At 36.2% G+C, this 24,726-nt stretch overlaps 1 protein-coding gene across 10 annotated transcripts in view; it reads left to right on the top strand.

The window, feature by feature from the left end:
• LOC145695073 (echinoderm microtubule-associated protein-like 2) overlaps positions 1 to 24,726 on the top strand; it is a 438,352-nt gene that overhangs the window by 286,505 nt on the left and 127,121 nt on the right. For 3 of the 10 annotated variants that reach the window (XM_081771921.1, XM_081771922.1, XM_081771927.1), the window contains exon 2: positions 19,625 to 19,798. In XM_081771921.1, coding sequence (XP_081628047.1) covers positions 19,625 to 19,798 — 174 coding nt within the window. Of the gene's footprint in view, positions 1 to 16,679; positions 16,790 to 16,813; positions 16,883 to 19,624; positions 19,799 to 24,726 lie in introns of those variants that run through there. The other 7 variants (XM_081771919.1, XM_081771924.1, XM_081771928.1 and 4 more) reach the window with 7 other exon arrangements.

The following is a 24,726-nucleotide window of genomic DNA, read 5'->3' as shown; positions in this document are numbered from 1 at the left end:
ACATCGAACTTTGCTTGTCGTGTAAACATTATTTGATATTACTGTCTTCATCTTCAACGTACCTATGAGCAATTTACTGTATATTCGTGTATTGAAACTGGTGAAACATATTTCAATGTTTCAGAATGTTAAAAAAAAAAAAAAAAAAAAAGCCAGGGTCGAGAAGCCTCAGACAACTAACAGCAGAGATATATTATCTTGTAAATTATTTGTCCTTGCCTTGTGAGCTTATTTGAATTTATTTTTAAGACCTTTAGGCAACTTTGGCCCACCCCGAATGGATGATAATGGGAAAATTAGTGGAATGAAGAAAGTGGTAGGATACTAGACAACTTCGAGAAAACACACACATTCGAAAAATGAAATGAAATGAAATGAAATATTTGAGTTTTAGGTCCCACGGTAATGCCGGTTAGGCTAAAGGAGACGGTGATGATGAGTAATGAATGAAATAGTGGAATGAAGAAAGTGGGATGAAACGGGAGAACCCCGAGAAGACCCACGCACACGGTGTTTGTCCACCACGAAGTTCACTTGGCAGGGGCTGGGATCGAACCCGAGACCCCAAGCGCCAAAGGTGAACGCTCTACCACCGAGCTACCGCGGCCCCCACACATATTCGATGTTTGTCCACCACAAAGCTCACATGGCACTAACCGAGATCGAACCGACTACCACATACACCAGAGGTGAAGGCTTCACGGTGTAGCTACCGTGACATTTCTTGTCTTATGTGTTCTGGGTAATACTTGTAACTTAGTTGTATCTTGATTAGCATGGTGCAGCCTGCTACATTTAACTTTCGTTCCCATGGTATGCTGCTATATTTTTTACGAGACAAGACGAGACAAAACGAGACAAACGAGACGAGACGAGACGAGACGGGACAGAACGTCTCGAGACGAGACACGAGACGGGGCGAGCACATTTTTTCGAGACGAGACACGAGACGAGACACGAGACGAGACATGCTTTTGCACGAGACGAGACGAGACAGCCTGAAGTCTCGTCTCGTCTCGTCTCGTGGCAACACTAGATAAATTCACCGTGTTCTTAACACCTTCAGCAAATATAGTTGTTCCTGGATCTCTCTCTGTTTTATTTTTTGTTTCATGGACTTTCGACCGTGGTTCTTTTGGCTACTTTCCAAATTCTATTCGACGATTCTCTAATATGACTGTCTTCACACTCGTAATGGTGTACCTATCAATTAATTGCTGTCTTGGGGGACCTGTCCGAATTTGCGAGCATGTGTGAGCTCGAGAGCTCTAAGTGGACAGCGATCCAGAGCCTGAATTCTTGCGCGAGTCCCGGTTAGATTAAAAGCGCTAGCACGAATGAGTGGGAGCCTCAGCTCTTAGCGAACCCGAGCCCAATGAGATAAACAAGCGCGACATCGAGCTAGTGCGGATAAAGGATAGAGAACCCGAACCCGAACTAGAGTGAGTACGAGTCTGACTCTGTTATTCAGATGTTCATATGTTCTAAATCTGTAATAGGTGAGGGTTTTGTTTTTCTTATGATCCGAAGGACATTTCTTTGAATAATCCTGCGACAACTCCTTTCTTTTCAAATTCGATTAGAAAAGAATATTATACGAATTGCAAATGTAAAATGCTATAGCTGAAAACAAGATGCTAAGTATATTCTGTATTCTCTTTCATGTCCTGCCAAGCGCGGAAGACCAGTGTTGAATTCTCGGTAGGAGCTCACGGAGTTCGAAAAATCTTAATGAGAACAAGTTTCTTTGAGGATAATGAGCGATAGCCCTCGCGCGAGCTTCTATGAGACTCGAATACAACAGAGAATTTGGATCCGTTTTCACCGAGGCACGTCCAGATTTGAATTGTCGATGTTCGTGTTGTTAAAATTCGAATAATTCATTAGTCTAATAATGGATTCTTCGAATATTCGTTATTTAAACCTCCTAACAAAATTCGGTATTCGAATAATGAAAACGATATTCGAACAACAGAATAAAAAAAATATTCGAATAGTTTCAACAGCATCAGTCGTTGCCAATGCTTTGTTATCATAAGATAGAACATCTGACTCGTGCACTTGTCACCATTTCCTGCAAAATTCGTTGCGAGTATGTTGCTCCTGAAAAACGGGATAATCCGATTAAGTCCAGACTTAGCCTAATGTAAATGCCTAAGTACAGTTAGAGTAACGCACCATTACGAGTAAAATTCTCGTCTCGTCTCAAAACGACGTAAGAGTCGAGACAAGAAGTACAATTTCAAATTAGAGACAAGACGAGAAATTTCTCGAGTCTCGTGGACAACACTAATTTATTTAAGTCTGAGATCTCAAACACTGTTTTAATGTTACATGATCCATAATATAAAAACTAAATGGAGAAAGTGATTGTACGAACACATTGAAGATCATTTATCAACGTTCAAAGATACACAAGTCATTACATATGATAATTAATAAATATGATTTAAATGTTGTTATATCATACCTTTCATGCACCTTTCCTGACGCTGAAAGATTCTGATAATTTTTAGGTGAAATTAGGAAAAATATCAGAGCATAAATTTCCAAACGAGATGAAAGTGCTTACGAGATGAGGCGAGAAAGTCGTATTTTTCGTCTCCTGGCAACAATAAATACAGTTATTTTAAAAATGGTATGCAATTTGCACTGTATACAACTTTGTTCATGTGTAATTAGATAGTATTCGAAACATTAACATAAAGCAGATTTGCTTCGTGCGTATTTTCAATCAAGAAGGCAATGAAAGTGAACTTAGTGATGTGTGCTGAATTTAAAAATTTTACATTTCTCTTCTATTAAGTGAAGTTAACTTAAGCATGCTGAGCATACTTCTAAAGGAGTCCTTAAGTAGTCTTCATCCCGGCGAAATTAAAATACCGCTAATTTTACAGTAATTATGTGATATCTTCAAATAGATAAAAGATAATCGAAATGTGGATCAAGAGCGCCATAGACAATATTATTTTACATGAGAAACCGTTATCACTACTCACTTATCTCATTCGATTTTGAGCCATTTTGAAAATCGGCATTTATTTTCGCGTTTCTAAACAGTTGAAAACGGAAAGCCGCTAGGTGACTTGTGATAACGGTACCTCACGCAAAATAATATTGTCTAGGGCGCTCTTGTTCCTTATTTCAATTATCTTTTATCTATTTGAAGATATCACATAATTACTGTAAAATTAGCGGTATTTTAATTTCGCCGGGATGAAGACTCTTAAAGACAATATTCTTATTCTGGAAATTAAGATATTGCGTTAGGTGTAATAGTATTAAAAGGTTTTTCAAAAATGAAAGAGCTTCTGAAAAGTAATCTCCTTAGCTTAACAACTATCTGAGATTTAATATCTTCATCTAAGGATAGGTTTCTATCTATTCTAAATTTTGCAAAATTGTTCAACATTATTTAAGTTTTACGATCGTTTATTTATGTTTGCATAGACATAATTGATTTTAGGAAACAATATTTAGTACTCATTGAAGTCAAAGAGCCAATTGGTAATTCAATGGCCATCAGGCATCAGCCCACTGGGTATTATTTTTCTCGAATAATTCACGTACCTTTTAAATCTTTGTACGTAAAAACCTTTTCGAAGTGCGTGTAAGATTAACCTGAAGTTACAGCTATATTGCCGGAACACCACGAATGTCTTTTGTAATCAAAATTCAAACTAAAACAACTCTTTTGTGTGAAGTATCTGAGGGAGATAAATATATATAAATATATATTATAAATGACATAATACCCATCTCCGACCAAGTGGTATGGCCCGCCCTCCGAATATCTGTACTACAGTCATTTTCATGGTTCCGTGCATGTAGCGCCCGTAGACTTAGCGCCCAGTGTTTCTGGCTCACAGAAGGAATTTTATATTGATTTTATCTCACAATCAGGGATGTCCAGTTCATTTTACCACTCTTTCCACAGGTCGTTAATTCCTGTTATTTTCTTACATCCATGTTCCGTGTACTTAGCGTCCACTAAGTAAAACTGTCATGAAGAGGGAGAGAGAGAGAGAGCGAGAGAGAGACAGAGAGATCAGCCAATAGCACTGATTATGACGCTTCAATGAATCATAACCTCCGGGGGAAAGGGTGAAACGCAGAAACGTAGTTATAAATATATATATGCATGTATGTAACTGTACTCCGTGGTATGCAATGCTCTACAATATTTAAATGTACTATAAACTAAGGTTGCATATTTAGCTTTTAATGTGAAAACTATGTAAAACAGACGTAATCTAGAATACCGCAATGAGGATAAGGCATACAAAAAACGGTGAACATATTCTCACGACTGAGAACCGGGACAAAATGTAAACTGGCGAAACACCGGGATAAGAGTCTTCATGGAGGTCACGGTGGTTCAGTGGTAGAAACACTCACATCTGGTTCATGGGATCTCTGGTTTTATCCCATCTTGCGTCAAATGGGCTTTGTGGTAGTCAAACGCTGCGTGCATGGATAAACTTGGAGTTCTCTCGTTTTCTCTCACTTTCTTCATTCCACCATTTCATTCATTCTCACAATCACCGTCTTCTCTATCCTACTCCTATCTCCTTAATCGTGGGATGTAAAATTCAAAGATTTCATTTCATTTCAAGAGCTTTCAAACCAGGACTGTCCCGGTAAAAACCTGACATATGGTAACTCTGACTATATAACAACATCGGTTTCGATACCAAAAAAGAAAAGTCAAATTATCATATGGTATTACACAGTTCCAGAAAAAAAACATCTAACAAGCTAGCCGCATTAAGTCTGATACATATTTCACAACTTTATGCGTAATATAAATGTATATAGTTAAGCAATTGATATCATACACTATAAGCACTGAAAAACAACGTAACGTTCTCTAATAAAAAGAACGTTACTTTACGAACCAATAAGTTAATCGCTCTACGAACCTTATTGTACACATTATACCCTAAAGTTACAGCCTTATGCAGTAATCAATTCCAATCAGATATTGAACGAGTATGGTGTTTCCTTGAGAATAATCCATCACTAAGTTGAACAAGCGCCTTTGAAGTTTAATCGTCTTCTATTTTACTCTCTTCTTCGGTAATTCATCTCGCTACTCTTGTTCGATGCAGTTAAAACCATGGCCTCATCCTTTTGCAATGTCCATCCACAAGGAAGGATGAACAGGTTCAACCTTTTGGAATTTCAAATTCGAAGCTTCTGTCAATTTACTCGTTCGTGTCTCTTTCTGTAATGTTGCTATATGAACGGGTATGTTGCGAGGAAACAAAAGAGGCTAGCAAAGAAATCGAATCGTAAGATCACCATAAGATGAAAGTCGCATACTCCAGAGACTACCTGATACGTAATGTTGATCAAAATAAATTAGGAATTCTTCAGTTTCTTCTGGTACGATTTGCTGTAATTAATCCATTCCTTCTGACCCTTGTCAGAGAGAAGGAAAACAAATCCGTCCACCATTCCATAGAAATCGGACTTTCTCATTCTCCCTGTAAAAATTCGCCAATCCCAACTGCTGCAGTATGTACTTCGTGTTCGTGTGACTTGTCTGGAATGCTTTGGCTTACGACTTCCCTCACTAGCCACGTCTGGTTGTGAATTTAATTTACATATTCCAATATTTGTTTGTTTTATCCCTCCCCGCTGGTCTAGTGGCAAGCACGCAAGCCTTTGGCGTATGAGGTTCAAGGTTCGATTCCTGGTGGGAGAGCATTGAGTAACCAAAGTGGTTCGGGTTCCACTATAATCAGTAAATTCAAGTCTTCCTTAGCCGACCCGGCAAAACCATGGAACATAAAACTAAATACAAACCTTTTCTTTTTTCGCAAAAGGAACGTTTTATTATGAAGTAAAACACTATTCAGAAATATAATATTAAAATTTGCAAGAAGGGAATTTATTTCTGCGTAACAAAATTTAAAAAATAATTATTCACAGGTAATTGTTTTATTGGATTGTAACGAGTTACAGTATAATTTCCCAAAGACTCTTCTCATACAATTCTGCTGTTCTCACATGTAACACTTCCCAAGTGTAACACTCCGATTTTGATAAAATTTAGGGTAGATATTAGACATGAAATAAACGAATGCATGTTTTTTCTTTTCAGCGGAAAAACAGTTTTAGGGGGCAAAAGCCCCACCCAAAATTTTGAAATTTGAGTCCCGAAAGGCAAGAAGTGAACCGAAGTGAATAATATTGTGCACAGACGCTGTAAACGTAAAACGAAGGAATAGATGTTTCGTATTTTCCTGGGAAAAACGGTTGGACATGATTGCAACGATAGTTTGTGTAGGAACAGTACGCAAAAATAAATAAATAAATAAAGAAAGAAAGAAAAGAAAAGAAAAGAAATGATTACGTGATTTTGATTTTGTGCAGAAAAACAAAAGTGTGACAAAGGGCCCCCCTGCTAAAAATACGAAATTCAACTCCACGAGCCCAGAAAGAAATATACTGTAATAAATGAAAATGTCCACAAATATTGTAGACGTAAAATGAAAGAATACGTGTCGTATTTTCCTATGAAAACTACCTGCGCTTCTGCGGTAATAATTACTTTTTTTTTTCGGAGGGACTTTAGTCACACCACAGTTTTTCCGCAGAAACTAAAAACACGTATTCGTATATTTTTTTGCGTATTGTCTCTAAACACAGTTTCGTTACAATTCTCCATGTCCTTTTAGGTACTTTTCACTATACTAATGAACACTTTGATAAATCGTGATTAAATGTTTGAAGGGGTCTGTACCCCACCCAACCATCTTTTCCAGAAAAAGGCAACACAATATTGTCATTTTACGTCTACAATATATGCACACAATTTCGTTCATTCCGGTCTACTTCTTCATGCCTTTCGGTCGTCAATTTCAAAATTTTCGGTGGAGACTTTTGCCCCTAAAAACATTTTTTCTGCAGGAAATAAGAAAGAAGTGTTCATTTATTTTTTCTATATTGTCCCTACCCAAAATTTCCTTACAATTCTCCATGTCCTTTAGGCATGTTTAACGTACTGTTATACGTGCGCTTTTGATATTTCGAGATCAAAGGTTTGAAGGGGTCTGTGCCCCATCCAACCATTTTTCCCGGGAAAGTACGAAACACATATTCCATCATTTAACGTTTATAATATCTGTGAACAATTTCATTCACTTCGACTAACTTCTTGTCTTTCCGGCCTCAAATTTCTCCAAATTTTGGGTGAGGGCTTTTACCCCTTAAAACAGTTTTCCCCAGAAAAGAAAAAAAAAAACACGTATGTTTATTTCATGTGTAATATCTACCTGTCAAATTTGATCAAAATCGGAATGTTACACTTGGAAAATATTACATGTCAGTACATTCATATAGCTTGCATTTGCGGCAGAAAGTTCTTGTTTTGTGCTCCCTCTTTGCTGGAGAGACTTTTTTTTTAGGCTGTTCCTCTTCAGTATACTGGGAAGCTTCTATTCTCCGTGATTTCTTCTCAACGTTGGCGAACTGCTAACCAGACGAAATGAAGAATTTACGGCATTTCAAACTTTTTAATGTTTGTTTCTCGTTTGAAATTACGCTTTGATGACACAATACCATAAGTGTTGAGTCCACTTACATCAGTTATGTAAAATACTGTCATAGGCCATTTTGTTCATTGTTTTGTGGTGTAACGGCGAACCATATGATTGTTAGTGTGAACGTCTGGTTTTGTTGTGTTGCAATATATGATAACTTTGAGTATTTTCCTTCGCTCTAGAAGTGACCACTTCAGGATATAGTTGTGCATTGTGTTTTGCAATTGTAAAATGGCTGATCTTAATGGGTATATATTGTCAAAAGAGACAGCGCACCCAAAAATGAGAAGTTGTTCGTCTACAGTCATATTATATATAAGAATAAAATTATATTGCAGAGTGTGTGAAGAATCTGCAACTTCACGAATTAGGAACAATTCGTCATCAGGTATTCTAATAGCGCCGATGTTGGCATCAAAACATAAGGCAGCCCTTGTAGGATCGCTTTTCTCCGGAGTTTTGCCTTTTGCATTAGCTATAGGTGCTACGCTTCAAACTTCTAACCAATCCTCTGGTTAAGAAAACTACTCAACGTCTCATTTCAATATCGGTACCTGAACAAGAAACTTCAGTTGCATTTGTATATAAGTCTGCTAATATCTTATCGTCTGTCGGGAATCAATTTCTTCATCGTTTATTGATTTACCAAAAATATTCCTCCTCTACCATCAACAGTGACGTGTATTGTTAGTGATCTGTTAATATACCACGTGCAATAGTCAAAACACACTAATAATAAACAAAACTTTACATACAATCAGTGGCAAAGCCACGATTTCTATTGAGGGGGGTCAGTGTCCTACTCCGGAAAACTTTTTTTTTTTTTTTTTGGTCAATATGGAGAGTGAAAGCGCAAATTTAGGTTTTATTCTAGCAACTTTTAAAAATGTTGGGGCTTGGAGATCCCCGGAAACTGACACTGAATACGCAACTGCATACAATGGAAAATTAATACAGTTTGTTAGACAAAAGCAACAATTATGCTTCTGACAAGAGACTTATATAAGTGAATAAATAAAGAAAAGCTGCTACTAAAATAAGCAAAATTGCAAATAATTAAATCAATCAAACTACATAATAACATATAAAGTTGCAATATGTTATATCTGACTTCATTAGAACAGTTAGAAGATTATCAGAACGTTAACTCCGCTACGAGCCACAATCTCAATCTATACTGAATCCATCCTCATATTTCTGCATTAAGGCTGGAGTTTAATGTACCCACTCGGTACCCAATGCTATAAATTTTAAAAACTATCACTTGACTCACGGAAATGAAAAAAAAAAAAATACTTAAATAACACAACACAAGAACACAACCAGGGAAATGTCATAGAATCTCAATACTTACTAAGCCTTAGTAATTATTAAAGAAAGTGTGCGTACGAGTGCAATGGACCCACCTGGTAGTCCTAGGGTTAAAAGTGTATCCTTTAATGGATATTTAGATAGAGGAAATACTAGTTCTTGTCGGATTTCTTTAACTACTTGCGATATGTTCCATTATTTTAAAACTAGGGTTTAAAATGTAATTGATTACGTTTAGGGCGGCTTATAACACTGAAAGAAGTCGTTTTATGACACATGTTTATTAGAACGTTTTATTTTCATTTGATATAAAGAATTACCCACCAAATTTTGGCAGTTGAATTTTGCCCCCTGACACCCTGTATTTACGATAGGAAATGAAGTTATGTAATGTGCATAAATAATTGCTGTTTTTGATGCGGTACTCGTAGTATTTTCATTAAGGTGCGTGTAATTATTATTATTTAAAACTATATAAATTTTAAAATAACACTAGCACATGAATTCACATCCACATATGAAAATCTCATAGGTGATATGGTAATGCTTTTAAGTCGTAATTAAATTGTACGTAATTACAGATGTACATGAGAAGTCAGTGTGTTAGAGCTGACGGTGGTGAACAGGAGAGGAAGAAAAGAACACATTTCTTTCAACTTGCCTAAGGGGTTTTAAAAGTGACATGACAATTGTGCAGCAAGAATAGCAGGATCTTTCAAGTAAAACTCCTTGTTCTTTAGTCGTGAAAAGAGAGGGGATGGGGATAGATATGAGTACGAAATTACATTTATACATATAAACTAGTTCTCTCTTTGGTCAACCCTAGCACACTGATAAGCATCAAATATTTTCTGGGCGCTAAGTACACGATATTATATGTGGGCGCTAAATCTACGGGCGCAAAGTATACTCCACGATTTTCATGGAGTCGGTCTACGCCTGGGGTCCATAATGCATCTTTTAAAATTATTCTATTTGAATTTCGCCGTCCTCCTCTAAAAAAAAAAGCAACGTTCCTAGCGATTCTAACCAATACTCTCCATCCGCTCTCTGCTGACTGCCTTTGTTAAATTGTAAAATTGATTTCAGATGTGTCAACAATTACTTTTTTTTTTTTTTTGCGACCCCTAAAATTTTAATGACGCGTTTTGCATCATTAGCCTCCTGTTGTAAGCGTCTGTCAGTAATCAACTCTATTTGTGTACATCATTATTCGACTCTAGTAGGAAACAGTCAGTGTGCAACTTCCAGAGGATAATTGGAACACCTAGTGATAATTCATGTTGATATAGCAGAAGTAATTAAATAGCAGAGCTGGGAAATTGTCGGCTAGTGTTCTCCTATTAAACAAGTTGTTGGGATTGTGTTGTAAGTTAATAAAAATTAGGTAAAATAATCGGACATGATATAATAAAGTGGTGCACTTGTTCGTTTAAGGAATTATATAATGAACTTGCTGATGTATCACTCTTAACAGGCAAATTCAGACCATGTCTCTGCCACTTTTATCATGTAACCTAATAAAATTTCCACTTTATTGACAAACTAAATGACGTAGAGAACTTAATTGCTGCCTCACCAATAACCTATATATATAAAAGAATAAGGAAGGATTTTTTGGAAATTCAACGAAGGGAAAGGGGAGTAGGGGTCAGGGCAGCAATCTTGGGGGGCGAGGGGGTCTGGGCTCCCCAAAGCTCATGTGGGCCACTTCGTATATTTTTATGAATATGTATTTTTATATGCATTTGTTATTGTTATATGTATTGTTTTGTGTATTTTTGTATGTATTTTTATTGTTATATGTATTTTTTATGGTTATACAATATTTGGCATAATTTGAATTGACTTTGTCTTAAAATCCTGATGTATGCCTTCTTAGACCCTTATCTGCAACCACAGATATCTGAATGCCACCCTTCCCCCAAGAGAAATTGGCGTCCTTGAGTAGGTGTGACGATTACTATAGTAAAATGTCAATATCACTGGAGGGTTGAAACATGAAAGGATATATGAACTTACAACTTAAAATAATAAGACATTTGATTCAACAATTTTTGATATTTTCCTTAGAAGAGAAGAAAAAAGGGTGGTTCTACATTTGTTATAATAGGATGAACAAATTCCTTAAGATTAGAGAAATGTTTGGGATATTGGTATATGAACTCCTTATTCAAAACAAGTGGAAATATTCTACATCATTTCCGCAAATTCCACTTTTAATGTAAGAAGGAGGAAATTTTTATATTTTTCTCAATATATAAAAATTATTTCGAGATCGTATTATTATCAGAGTTAAAGGGGTGAACCATTTGAGACGAATTTTTGAACACATTTAGGACTTTGGCCCACATGCGTTCGTATCATTTCACTGTGATTGAAATACATAGTTTAAGGGAGAAATGGTTTTATTTTTATTACTATTATTTTGCAAAATAATAATAATAATGGCGTAAACGAACTCTTGCCGTGCGAAGAACTGAAGCAGAAACTGAAATATGAGGTGCGATTTTGTACGCCGAGGAAATGCGGGTCAAAGGTTGGAGTCCGCAGCTAGCCGAAGACTAGTAATCTAGGAAGGTTTTAAAGAAAGAACTTGTTGACTTGTTTGGATTAGGTTTTTGTGGAAGTATATCTCTGGGAATAGTGGATATGTTGACGTGCTACAATTGTGCAATTGAAGGCAACAAGTAAAATTTTAGTATTGGAATGGTACCTAACCTGTTACGAATACAATAGTATTGGTTCTATATGCATTTGTTCGTTGGTTGGTTAATCTTACCTGTGTTATCCTATCTATTGATAAATTTCAATTTATAACAGCAGAATGCTTCAACTGAACTAGTCAGTAAGCTTATCTATTGATTTTTACATCCATGTAGCTATCGAAGCGAAATGTATAATAATACTTTAAACAAATATACAAGCATTATAATTATGTACAAAACAACAACGATAACTGAAGGTTAATATTGACTGGTTTAGTCGATTAATCTGTAAGCAATCTTAAATGTTCATTTACGTCGCACTGTCGGGAAACGTCAGTTAGTTACTGACTTGGGACTAGCAGCCTATTATTAAAGAGATACGTAATTATACTGTGCGATCATCTTGCGTTCTTTCAAGGCCAAGTTCAATTGATGCACTTCCTGGTGAATAATCCAGAACATCGACTATAATTCATAGCAAACAAAAGTTTATAACGATATCACTAGCATCGGCGACCCTGAGAATGTAAACTGTGATTGAGAAGGAACCGAATCAAGTAACCACGTGAATTTCATTCATTACGTGTTGACTTGACTTCTATTTCATTCAATGTTTTGCTACTAGATGGCAGCACAAGATGTTAACTGTTTGGAGTCTGAACTGTATAACAATGCCATCTGGTAGTCGATGTGGTCACTACATTCTGTACAGACGAGTTATTGAAAATGTAATTAGGAAAGAGAGTATTATTATTTATTATATATGTTTATATTGATGTAATGCATTCTAATGGTATTTTTTTTTGTCCGTACAACATAGTAATTTTATTTAAATGGATTTTATATTAGTATTAAGTATCTCAGCAATGATTAATCCAAATTATCACCTTTTAATTTATGAAATACTCAGAGAGGATTACCGTATTTAATTACTTCAGTCAAAATTGTTAAAGAAATTTCCAGAAAGTGAAAAAATGAACTACTATCACTCTACTAAGCGAATATTGGAAATTACACCTTAAAGGAATAATATAATGTTCTCCCGTAATTCGATCACATCCAAGATCTGTTTATTTTTGAATACTAGATTTTTGCTACATTAGTTAACATATGTAAGAGATCAATAGTTTAGTATCTTTGGATTTCAGATATACTGTGACAATATGCCTTGTTAAAATCCGTCATTACCTAGATAGTAGTTCTGTGCTACGAATGACTTTTTTATGTTCCTCTTTGTACAGTCGTCGAAGTGAGACGTTATGCGGTGGTATGCCATACCGCCTCTGACTATTCAGCGATGAAGACATACCGTCACTGGAAAAGATGTTTAATAAATTCATTTTGTACACAGTAATTGACGAATAGTTTTGCACGTCGAAATATTTTATTTCTTATGTAGAAATAATGTCTTTGACAACATCGGCATTTTTACCTTTTTCCTTTGTTTTTAAAATGAGGTGTATTCAAAGAAGTTCACCTAGTTTATATTTTGATGTGCTATATTGAATTTATTTTTTTTTCTTATGCGTGTGTGTTTTCTTGTCTTAATACATATAAATGCCGTCTTTTGAGCATGGGCGGATTTAAGAGTTGTGTGCTGGGGAGCGAACCTTCTGCTGTTTGGAATACCTCGAGTGGGGAATCCGGGAGTTTTCCCGCAGGAAATTGATAATATCCTCATTTGGCTTTCGAGTATTTTCCTCTATAATTCTTTATAATTGAATATAAGGGGGTATTTTTTTTTATTTTCTTCAGAAAGTTGTTGACTGATGACCAAAGTCTCTCCATGCCCATCTCCTTGTAACTACAGAGAAGCTCTCCAGTTGATTTCAGTCATTATGTAAATAGAAATGCAATATTTTAGGCAACATGCCCTTACTGTATTTCAACATTTAGATAGCCGGTATGTCGAGTCAAAATCGTAATAAAACATACCGCCTCTGCTTTTTTTTTTTCCACTTCAAACACTGTCTTTGTATGAAGATTGGTAAAGGAACTTGGATGGCATGTATTTGTTTCTTTTTTTCTTTTTTTTAATGCGAATTATACAAGTTAGCTCTACCTTTTTTTTTTTCAATTATGCTAATTATACAAGATATCCCGATTGAATTTCTTATAACAAAGTGTAAAATTCTATAGAAACTACTTCCAAAAGTCAAGTACATAAATTCACAAAATGAAGCGAGAAAAGCTTTTCGAGAATCGATCCGTGACAAGACTTCTGCAAAATTTACAAGGAGAAAGAGGAAAACAATATTTTTTACCTCGTGAACAATACTAAAAGCGAATAATTTTAACGAAAACTAACTTTCGAAGATTATTTTCAAATGATTAAAGTAGGAAATTATGAAGTTAAGTATAATACACAATTGTCAACCGTAGTCAATCTACTAATGGGTGAAAATATGTGCAACTCGTTCTCACAACCATTTATCTTGAGCATTTTTTTTTTTTTTTAAGATTACTACGCAGTGCTTCTTGATTTTGCCAAGAATGGTGTTTTCGACGTAAAAATAAAACAGACTGCAAGAGGGATGGCGAAATTGGAAGAAAAATATGGTGTTCTGTGTTACTGCAGAATCACGATAGAGAATATAATGAAATCTTTAACGTTCCATGATGATGCCCGTTCGGTTAAGGGAGATGATGATTAAGGCAAGTGAATTATGATGGAAGAATTGGTGGAATGAGAAAGTGGGAGGAAACGGGAGTACACCGAGAAAACCCACGGACACATTGTCCAGGACAAACTTTCTTGGCTGGGGCTCGAACCTGGGACCCACACATCAGAGATAAGCATTCTACCACTCAGCCACCGTGCTCCCTACAGTAGAGAATAAAGAGATTATTTACAAATCATTAGTTAGAGCAGCAATGATATACGGAACACAAACATAGTGAGTAATGGAAGTACACTGAATGTTACCGAAATGAAAATGCTATGCTGGATATGTGGGATAACAAGAGACATAATTGATAGTGAAAAGCTGAGAGTGAACAACTAAGATTATACAAATATCTAAAAAGATCCAAGGAAGAAGACTGCAATGGTAAGGCCATCTAATGTGAAGAACAAACGACTATGTGATCAGAAGAGTGTTGACAATGAAAGAAAATGGGAAGAAAGATAGAATGAGACCAAGAAGGAAATGAGTGGATATGGTTAAGAATAACTTCAGGGAGAAAGGTCTAACGAGAAAGGAATTCTGGGACGAGGCTTTATGGAGACGTCGTCCCTCATAAGTGGGAAAAGACGGAGAGAAAGAAGAAGGATGATATATGTGCAAACTTAAACCTGGAATCAAATTTACTTTTTTAAAATATTTTTTTAGATTTCAATTTTAAACAATTTGATTATTTTTTAAGGTTGTAGGAAGGCATATGCAAAGTTTCATTAAAATCCAAAAGATTTTGCTAGTGATATCGTGGAAGAAAGACATACACAAATGACAGTTAGGTCGAATAGTAGAAAAGTCGCTTCCACTCGTCTGAATTGCTCCCTGTCCTTTCACCGAAAAAACAAAATAAAACATTCATATTCCCCATTAAAATTGGACATGCACCCCCATTTCTACTTATTTTACGATTCCTTCTATTAATATACTTTTTCGTAATTTTCCTTTATTACAAGCTTACTGAATACATTATTTGACACAGGCTGAAGGTGTTTACATATAAATAAATAGGTGGGAATTAAAAATGAATGTTATATATACCTACTGTATTGTTAAGTGATAGCTAATATGGCTGTATTATTTGTTGTTGTATTCCGTATTCGAACGGGGAGAATCGATTTGTGGAAAGTATTAAAACTCTCTCTTCCCCCAAGTGCAGTAATAGTACTGTAATCCAGTTACTTTATTATATATAACACTTTCCGTTCGAACTCGTCTGCACAAATTCCCAGGTGAAATCACGTCAAATCAGTGTGTTAACTCATGTGGAAATGCGCACGAGACGAGTCGAGACAGAATTTTCCTGACAAAATTCGAGTCGAGACAAAGCTCTTTCAATAGAGAAAAATACATTTTTCGAGTCGAGACATCACTTTTACAGCACATTTTCGAGACGAGACAGCCTCAAATCTTGTCTCGTGTGCATCCCTAAACTGATGATACGCTACCATGAAAGTATCCGAGAAGTATGAAGGCAGTTCATTAAATCATACTGTGCAACGGAGAGGACATGTTTTTTTAAAAATTCTTAATGATTGTAAGGGGGAAAAGGACTGGGTGAATGTGGAAATATAAAAGTACAAAGTAAGTATTTTTTGTTATATGCGACCATAGTTTTTTAAAATTTATTACCGGTATGTAATATTATTTTTGCACTATCTTCGTTTACGCGGATGTCCATCGTCGCTAACACACCTGCTCCCTATGGGTGCACTTTTGCGCGGTTCACCAGTTTTGCCCTACTCTTACTAGAGTTAGAACTATCCTTGCTTTTATTCGCCACCAAGGACAGGGTGGTTGGTGTTCTTTAAATTCTAGTTTTTATAGCATACCGAACAAAAAGCCTTAATTATACCCATAATGGATTAGCCCTCCTAAAGTGAATCTGTACCCAGAAATAAAACTCCTCCCAGAAGAATCAATGTTTAAAGGTATTAAGAGCACATTTCGCGAAGAAAGAAGTAAATATATAATTAACTTTATATATGAGTCCATAAACCGTATTTGCATCATAATTTCTTGCAAATAACTCTTTTTACTGTTCAGAACATCGTTCATTAGAATCAACTCAGAATCATAATACCTTAGTGCTACGTTTCACATTAACATACATTAATGTGAGAGAAAGAACATTAAATTAGAATTTTACTATATAGGCTTGAAATTTCTTCTTAATTAAATAATTTAAAATATATTGATTGAACTCTGCAATGGGAAACTGTACATTGAAAATGTTCTTACTCCAGTCATTATAATTTTCCTTAAAATATGGAAAGATAAAAATAAATTGTGCTGGCAGAATTTGTAATTGCTGGTGCTAATTTTAAAAAAAGCCAATAAGAGAAGAAAGAGGGAGAATAATTTATGATTTACGATTACTTATTTCATAAACTGTGGTTGAATTGGTAATAAACAGGTTGATTTGTGATACAAGGGAAACCAGCTTGTAGAATTTGTAGAATGAAAATAATAATCATAAACACAAAAGAGAAAGATATTGATGAGGTGTTGAAGAAAGAAGAAGAGATCCAAACTTTTCATGAATGTAATTCTAGTTGTTTCTCGAATATATGTTTAGTTTCAGTTATAGACGTAGTGGTTATCAGAAATAAGCTGCATTTTGTTGCTTTCTGCAATTGTAATTTCAAACTTGCAGGTTAAGAATATCCAAATTGCTAAGCAAAGAAAGTTACCTGTGTATGAAAATAAAAGTAGAATATTACTGTATTAGAAAACAGAAATGTTTTCCTTAAGTTTTTTAATGATAATTTCGTGCTGGATAATTAGCAACTGCTACGGATCTGAAATGGCAGAGCAATACGGAATCACACTCTTCCAATTACTTGATTTCGTGTAGATTTACAACAGCTCGTCAAATTATAAAGTTATTATCTAAGATATTCTGCACTGTTATTTTTCTGGCGCGTGCAAACTAATTTTCCATGAAAACGAATATTCATGCAAACAAAATCATCAACATGTCCTAGGATAGAGTAGAGTATGATAGATTAGGACAGGTTAGTAAAGTGGGGTAGGGCAGGACCGTAGTGAGCCCAAAAATATAGGGGAGCCCTGATCCAACCATATTATAGTTCATCATCATATTATAGTTCATTTGCAAGCCTGCCGTGAAAATTTTAGGAAGCCAGTAAAAATTTAGGGGAGCTCTGCTCCCCGTGGGTACGTTATGTTATGTTATGTTATGTAGTAGAGTACGTTATGTTAAGGAAAGTTTGATTAGGCTAGTAGAGTAGGCTAACACAAGACCCACTGAAAACCAGGATATTGTGGCCCACAGTATCGCAGAACCACGGTTGTCAGAGACACTAATGATCATACGCTTTTTTGTACGTCCGTTACGCATAAACACGGCCTATTGCTTGAAATAAGATGGACGTTGGACGATAACTCGTACGACCATATCATACGTTCCCAGTCATCAGGGGTATATGTTGCTTGTTAGATCGTTGGGGTCGCGCTTAATCGTTATTATCCCTTTCAGCGGTTTGGTCCATAACCCCATATGTCCATGTTATGTAACTTGTGATGGATTATGATTATCGACATAGGCTTTGGGAGATGGTGCTTGAATTCCTCAGTCACCCTCATTGTAGTCGCACGGCGGGTCTGAGTGATAGTGCTTTAATGCTAGACGGGTCCTGTGAGGGGTTCCTTGTGGTTTTGCCGTGAGTTTTGTAGGCCGTCATTACTTTGGGTACTATTCCTCGCGACACACTTCTTACTATCGCGACATCTCGCACCACATAACCGAGCGCTAAACGATTTTTCGTCTTTAGCAGTCAGAGAGGTCGCTACATTTTACACTATTATATCACCGTCTGCTCGGATCACTTGATGCTGCCATTCCAGTGCTCTTCGAATAATATGGAGTTTGCCCTAACAGACAACCAGCAACAGATCCAAGGTTACTAGAAAGATAGGCGCTGCGGTAGCTGCCTAACCGTTACCGACCCGGACATCTGACGTGTTTCCAATTCCATGTTTCCGTTTAATTGATAATAATCTTTATCTGGACTTTTTATTGTTAATCTGAGAGAGTGCACTAGTTTCTGGTAGAAAATTACATTGTTACTCTAATTGTTACTGATTAGATAACATCGGGATCATATTTTCGTGTAATTATTTAATACTTCTATTTATTAAAAAAGAGGAGAATATCTTTTGATACTATCTTTATATCTGCAAGAAAGGGGACTCAAAGCTACCAACATTATTTTTATCTTCGGGTTCACCGATCTTATAATCGGTACAAGGTAAAATCTACCTCCTGTAAGTATAAATAATTTGCTGGTATGCAAGTACAAAAGAAATTTAAGAAAATAATTGGACCTTGAAACAGTTTTGTTTTCTGTACTGGTTAATAATTCGAAGGAAAACTTGTTTTCGTCAGATAAGTAATTTGTGTGATGGTGGGCATTGAGCTGAGATAAACTTACGTAAGTTTCTGCGTAGATGAAATACAAGATTTTCATACCAAATCTTAAATTTCAGAAAGGATTTATTTATTAATCCATGTATACTCAGAATATCAAAATAAATTAGCAAGAGGAGGTGCAATGGTGTCTTAGTAGTATGACACTCCCTTCTGCTGGTAGGTATTCCTGGTTTGATACCCGATCATGTGAATTTGAGGTGGACATCATTGTGTTCTGTGTTGCTTCTTTTCGACTTTCCTCATTTCTTCCCACATTCTTATTAGACTAATTACCGTATTCTATAAATTCACTTTCATTAGCATTTCACGAGTTTCTTTGACCTAATGGGGAGAACAAAGGTTCCGTTTTTTAAAAACATTCAATAATAGGATTTAAAAACATTCAATAATAGGAGAGAGGGCACTAAAGAGGGAGGAGGATATCCTTTCTGGCTGTGGGACTGTCTTAGGGTGATCTATTAAAGGCACTTTTAAGTTACATACAGAGTTAATGTTTAGAAAATTACGTTTAAATGTTAAAAACCATCTTACCGTGTATTGCTCTTCTTCAGCTATGTACAATACTTATATAGGCTATTTATAAAATATATACTATGAAAGAATTATCCTGACATGAGTCATTTTGAAGTGTTAGAGCAAATTAAATTCCACAATCTTAATTACCTTAAGGTTTAAATCGTTCAGTCGTGTACAGTATTTCCCCATATTACACAGGTGCACTGTTCTTGATACTGAAAGGAATACGTGTTTGTATTATATACTTCGTCTTTAATATAATAAAGTCACAGAATTGGACGCCAACTAACAGCTATTTATTGCCTTAATAAGCACAAAAATTAGACTACAAATTGATTTACTGTATTAAGATTATATAGATTGTGGTAAATGATTGTTAATTGCAAAATTTTTTATTTGTACTTTCAGATGACATGATCGAAAATGAAAACGAATCTCTCCGGGAGCGAGTGTCCGACCTGGAGAAGAAAGTTCTAGAACAAAGTGATGAAATCGTCTGTCTTCGATCCACCCTTGCTGATGTTCTTCGAAGGCTTAACCAGCTGGAGGGGATACGACCCTCTTCCAGAAATGGAACGAGGAGTGAGTATAGATTAAAGTATAAACATAATGGGCTTTATGCAGAGTCGTTTTGACGTATGATTAGCGTCACACTAATAGCCTGACTACTGCATGAAACATATGTTAGTTGAGCTCTGTAGTATCGCACTAATCACTCGTCAGAACGACTCTGCATAAGGCCCAATATCTGCAATTCCGTACACAGCTAGACTATTTTTTGTATACATTTGTATTTGTACAGTACCTTTACTGATTTTTACCTATGATTTGCAGCGATTGTTTTCAGAATACTCCTGAATCCCCCATTTTAAACAAAATTTAAGATTAAAAATTCGCTCTAATCACATAATTATCGTAATTAAACCCTTATTTCTTCGGTTTTTAGTTTGTGCATTTCTTTCTTCGTGGTTTGTTAATCAGAAGAATGTTTTATAAATATACACAGTCCGTTCAATAAGTTAATGGACTAGCCTACCTGGAAATAATATACGAAACGATGGTAGAAAATTTATTATAACTTTTTTTAAATTCCTTTTTTCGGTACATATTCGCGAGAGCTGTTGTAGAGGCTGTGGAACGCCGTAAGAAAGTAGTTCACTGGAATGATGTTTAATACCGCCGTCATATTCCTTTGAATTGATGCAGGATCCTCAAAACTCTCTCTCTTGAGAACATATTCGAGCTTAGGAAAGACCACGAAGTCCAATGGGGCCAAATAAGGTGAATATGGGTGAGTTCAAGAACACTTGTCTTGGCCAAAAATTGACGCAGAAGAAAACTTGTCAGCCCGCACCGGTTATCGTGTGTATCAACTCTTTGCTAAAAGAAGGGCCACAGTTTTTGAACATCCCCATATTCGTTCCCCATACCTGTCCCCGTTGGACTTGACAAATCTGAGCTCAAATTTGCTCTCAAGGGGAAGCGTTTTTGAGGGCTATCATCAATTCAAGAGAATATGGCGGCAGTGCTGAACAGCATTCCAGTGAGTAGATTTCCTAAGGCGTTCCAGGTGTCTACAACCGAAAAAAAAGGGGGATGGGATGTATGTAATAAATTAATATGGTAATAAATTTTTCTGGTATCGTTAAGTGTATTATTGGAGGAAATCCCTAAACTTATTGAATGGGCTGTGTATATGTCAGAAATAACTTAATTTACGTCCTTTTTTCATGGGTATGATCGGCCAGAGACACTTGCTTCCAACTCTTTGATGCGAAATGTCTCAGGTTCGATTCCAGATCATGGAGTTGGTGGTTTAGAGTTGGAGTTCCTTCATATTCTCATTCCATAACTCTTATATGTTCATATATTTGTGTTAATCGTTCATCATCTTTAACCTGAAAGTTATAAAATTCTACGTTAAATTAAAGATTCCATTTGATTTACCTTGTCCGGTCCCCCTCCCTAAAATCTCAAGCTACTTTATTTTAAGTAGGTTTATTCTATGTGTTGTAGACGAATATTACTACGCTTCCCTCCCAGGTTCCATCCCCGGACATGCAAGTTTGTGGTGGACAATTCGTTTTCCTGCAGTTTTCTTGGGGTTCAGCGCACTTTCTCCCACATTCTTGTTCCACCAATTATTTTATAGTCGTTCATTTCTACTAATCATACATCTGCTATAGACTTCAAGACGTAAGTGTGAGACGTAAAAGTAGAGATTTCATTTCATTTACAATTGTGATGCCACAAATTGTGTAAAGCATTTTTGGTCAATTAAGTAAGATCTGGAGGTAGTTCACTTAAGAATGTTTTCTAGATATTATCTTGCTATTTCTTTTTCTAAGTTTATGATGTTTTTCGTTATTGTTTTTAAGTTATTTGCTAAAATTGAATTGGAAAGACCCTTAACACATGAAAAATTACTTGCTAATGTATTACAACTTGCAGACAATTGAGAAGGAGGGTCTCGTTAGTAGAAGAAAGGATTTATATTTGCTAGAGTACTTTGTAAGAATAATTTTCTGAGTATCGTCCCACCTCGAGACCTTCGTTATAGTTACAACAGCGTTGAAGAGAGAGTTTATCCTCTTAGTAAATGCCATATAATCGATGACTTCATAGGTTGCCAGATTGCCAAGTGAGAGGAAGTGACGTCATCTCTGTTAGTGGGATAATAGATTTCCCTTTGTAAGTCAAGCGTTTCCGACCTTCCGTACGCTCTGCTATAGAAACTTTTTAACTCTATCCTTAGCCAAAAAGTAATCGAGGGAAAGGAAACAGTCAATATAACTGCTGTTATTGTGAGTAGACCATATAAATGTTGTTTCATGGTTTACATGATTCTTAAACAGGGTGTGTCGTGTAATTCGTGGTGCTTCTTCGTGGAAATCGATATTCCAGATGATTTAATTGCGTCCTTGCGTGTAGAGAAACATGCTTTAACATTTACTTTAGTTTCAAAAATGGGAGTACGCTTAAAATACACAATTATACACGGCAGAATAAAACTATTTGTATATTACTTGCATTGGGAATGGAATCGATCTGTGTAGAAGGGTACATCTCGTGTTCTTTTTATGATTATTTGCCAAGTTCATGTAACATCAAATTAGTAGGCCTATTTGTGCAATATAAAAAGGTAGGTGAGATGAAATGGAGTTCAGCGTTCCTTTTGAGCAACTGGGTTACATGAGACGTAAATCTACAGTTTAAAGTGAGTCCGAACCAGGCTCAAAACCAGCCACAGAGGTTTGGGGGGCTTGAATATGTTAGAGGGGCCAAATCATTAAAAATTATCTTACAAATACCTAAATTGTGCATTTTGTATTGAGGTCTGTAGGGGCCACGAAAATTTTAGGGGGCCAGGCCCCCGTAGCCTCCCTGTGGTTGCGGGTGTGATCCGAACCATAGTAAGCATTCTAAATTTCAAGGCACTTCCGCTTGAAATAGAGCCTGGGATTCTGGGTACTATAGTTAAGAGGTAGTTGATTCGCACTTCAAATTTTATGCCCGTAGCCAAACTCCCTCTATAAAAATTGTTGCGTGAATATCCTCAGGATTATGAAACATACATTTTTGGATAGCGCACATATTAGTTCCTTGGTAAAGTCTTGATCTGACTACGGTAGGTTCCATAGTTTTGGAGCTATGGACCTTTAAAGTTTTTTCTTTTTCTTTCTTTCTTTCTTTTTTTCTTTTTTTTCTTTTTTTTTAATGTTTTCGGCAGCATTCCGAAAGGAAGCATTTGTGCACCCAGGATGGTCTATACTTTTTGCCTTATCTTGGTGTCAGGAAATACTTTCTCTTCAAAAATGACATAACCCTATTATTAGGAAGATGGAAGTTAGATTGTGTGTGATCAAGAGAGTACGGAAGATGGAGAAGGACTTCATACACGCGGGATCGTATTTCTGTTTGAACAACATAAGAGTTGAGAACTGGAAAGTTGTCTTGAAGGATATGGATATCTTTGGTCAACATTTTACACCTCTTGGTTGAGATGGAATCCCGTAATTTCTGCAGTAGTGAAGCATAGTTATTGTGGTACCCTTCGCTACGAAATCCATCATCACTGCTCCATGCTAGTTCCAAAAAGCCGTCAGCATAACCTTGCCCACTGAAGGTTGGACACCGGCCTTGTTTGCAGTATCTGAATAAGATTGTTCCATTGCTTGAGGGCCTTAATCTCCAAGTCATAATGATAGTTCGAAGTTTCATCCTGAGTTGTTAGCCTGTCATAAAAGTCCACCTGGTTTTCGTAGTGCAGGATCAAAAGTTGGGGGAAAGTGACTCGTTCCTGTTTTTCAAAAAGTGTCTGTAGCCAGAGGACCCACTGAGCAGACACCTGCATACGCATGGATTTTTTCCCCCTTACAGACTCCATATTTATGGTATCTTCAGCTTGGTGGTGAGCTTTTATGTGGCAATCCTCCAAGATGGCGACTTTCACTTGCCTAATGATGTCTTCACATAGAGAACTGATGTTGCCCTGGACTGGAGCCGTTTCTACATTCGAAATCCGACTACACTCGAACCAACAATGCCAGTTATTCACAACGTATAGGCTTCCTCTTGCCTTGGTGTGCGGCCTCTTAAGTACAGAAACTTGATCACCGCTCGGGATTCGATTAGATCCATCGTCACGCTTTCGTTCAGTTTAGTGCCTATAACACAAAAAATATTAGGAGTTAAAAGATGAAATTTTCCTCATAATCTATATAAATAAGTATTAATACGCATTTAAATTGCAGCATTATATATTAATTACAATTAAACGAGAGGAGATTTTCAATGGACATCCCACTTATAAATCAGTTGGGAGCAACGCTCATTGTGGCTTGAGCTCATCCCCCGAGTTTACCATTATCTCCCAAAATTTTCAAAGAAAGTTCAGCAAGATTTTCCTTTCTTTCCCTCAAACTTCACTATTCTTCCCCCCAATTTACCACTCTGCCTCTCAATCTTACCTAAAAAAGAAAAAAGAAAGAAAAAGAAAAAAAACAGAAGAAAAATATTCGATTTTCATTAAACATGGTGTGTACTTTCTTTGAAGTTTCCCCATAGAGCCTGTTTGGTATTGAAGTCAGCCAAGGACAAAGAGGTGAATTCATTCCATCTTACAAGTTGAAAAATGTGACTTTCACTTGCTGTAAAATTGCCCGATTTTCAATGTAGCCTTTCTTTGAGATTTCTCATTAGAATCTATTTCTTGAAGTTGAAATCCGTAAATTCACGTTAACATTACGTTTAAAATTTAGCAATTACTCTCGTTACAAACTTACAAAATAAGGCATGTTTTCAGTCGTGTTATATATTTTTTAACAACCGGTTCTGTATATATGTATAATATGGTGTTTCAAAAGAACACCGACAACTTTTGGGAGGTGATTCCTGACACCAAGATAAGACAAAAAATATAGACTAACCTGGTGCACAAATGCTTCCTTTCGGAGTTATAGGCTGCCGAAAACTTGAAAAACTGAGCTTTAAAGGTCCATAGTTCCAAT

The sequence above is a fragment of the Thermobia domestica genome, chromosome 9 (assembly GCF_964235325.1).
Source record: "Thermobia domestica chromosome 9, izTheDome1.hap1.1, whole genome shotgun sequence".
Taxonomy (NCBI): domain Eukaryota; kingdom Metazoa; phylum Arthropoda; class Insecta; order Zygentoma; family Lepismatidae; genus Thermobia; species Thermobia domestica.
The sequence above is the reverse complement of the archived record's forward strand: the minus strand, read 5'-3'. Positions and strand labels throughout refer to the sequence as shown.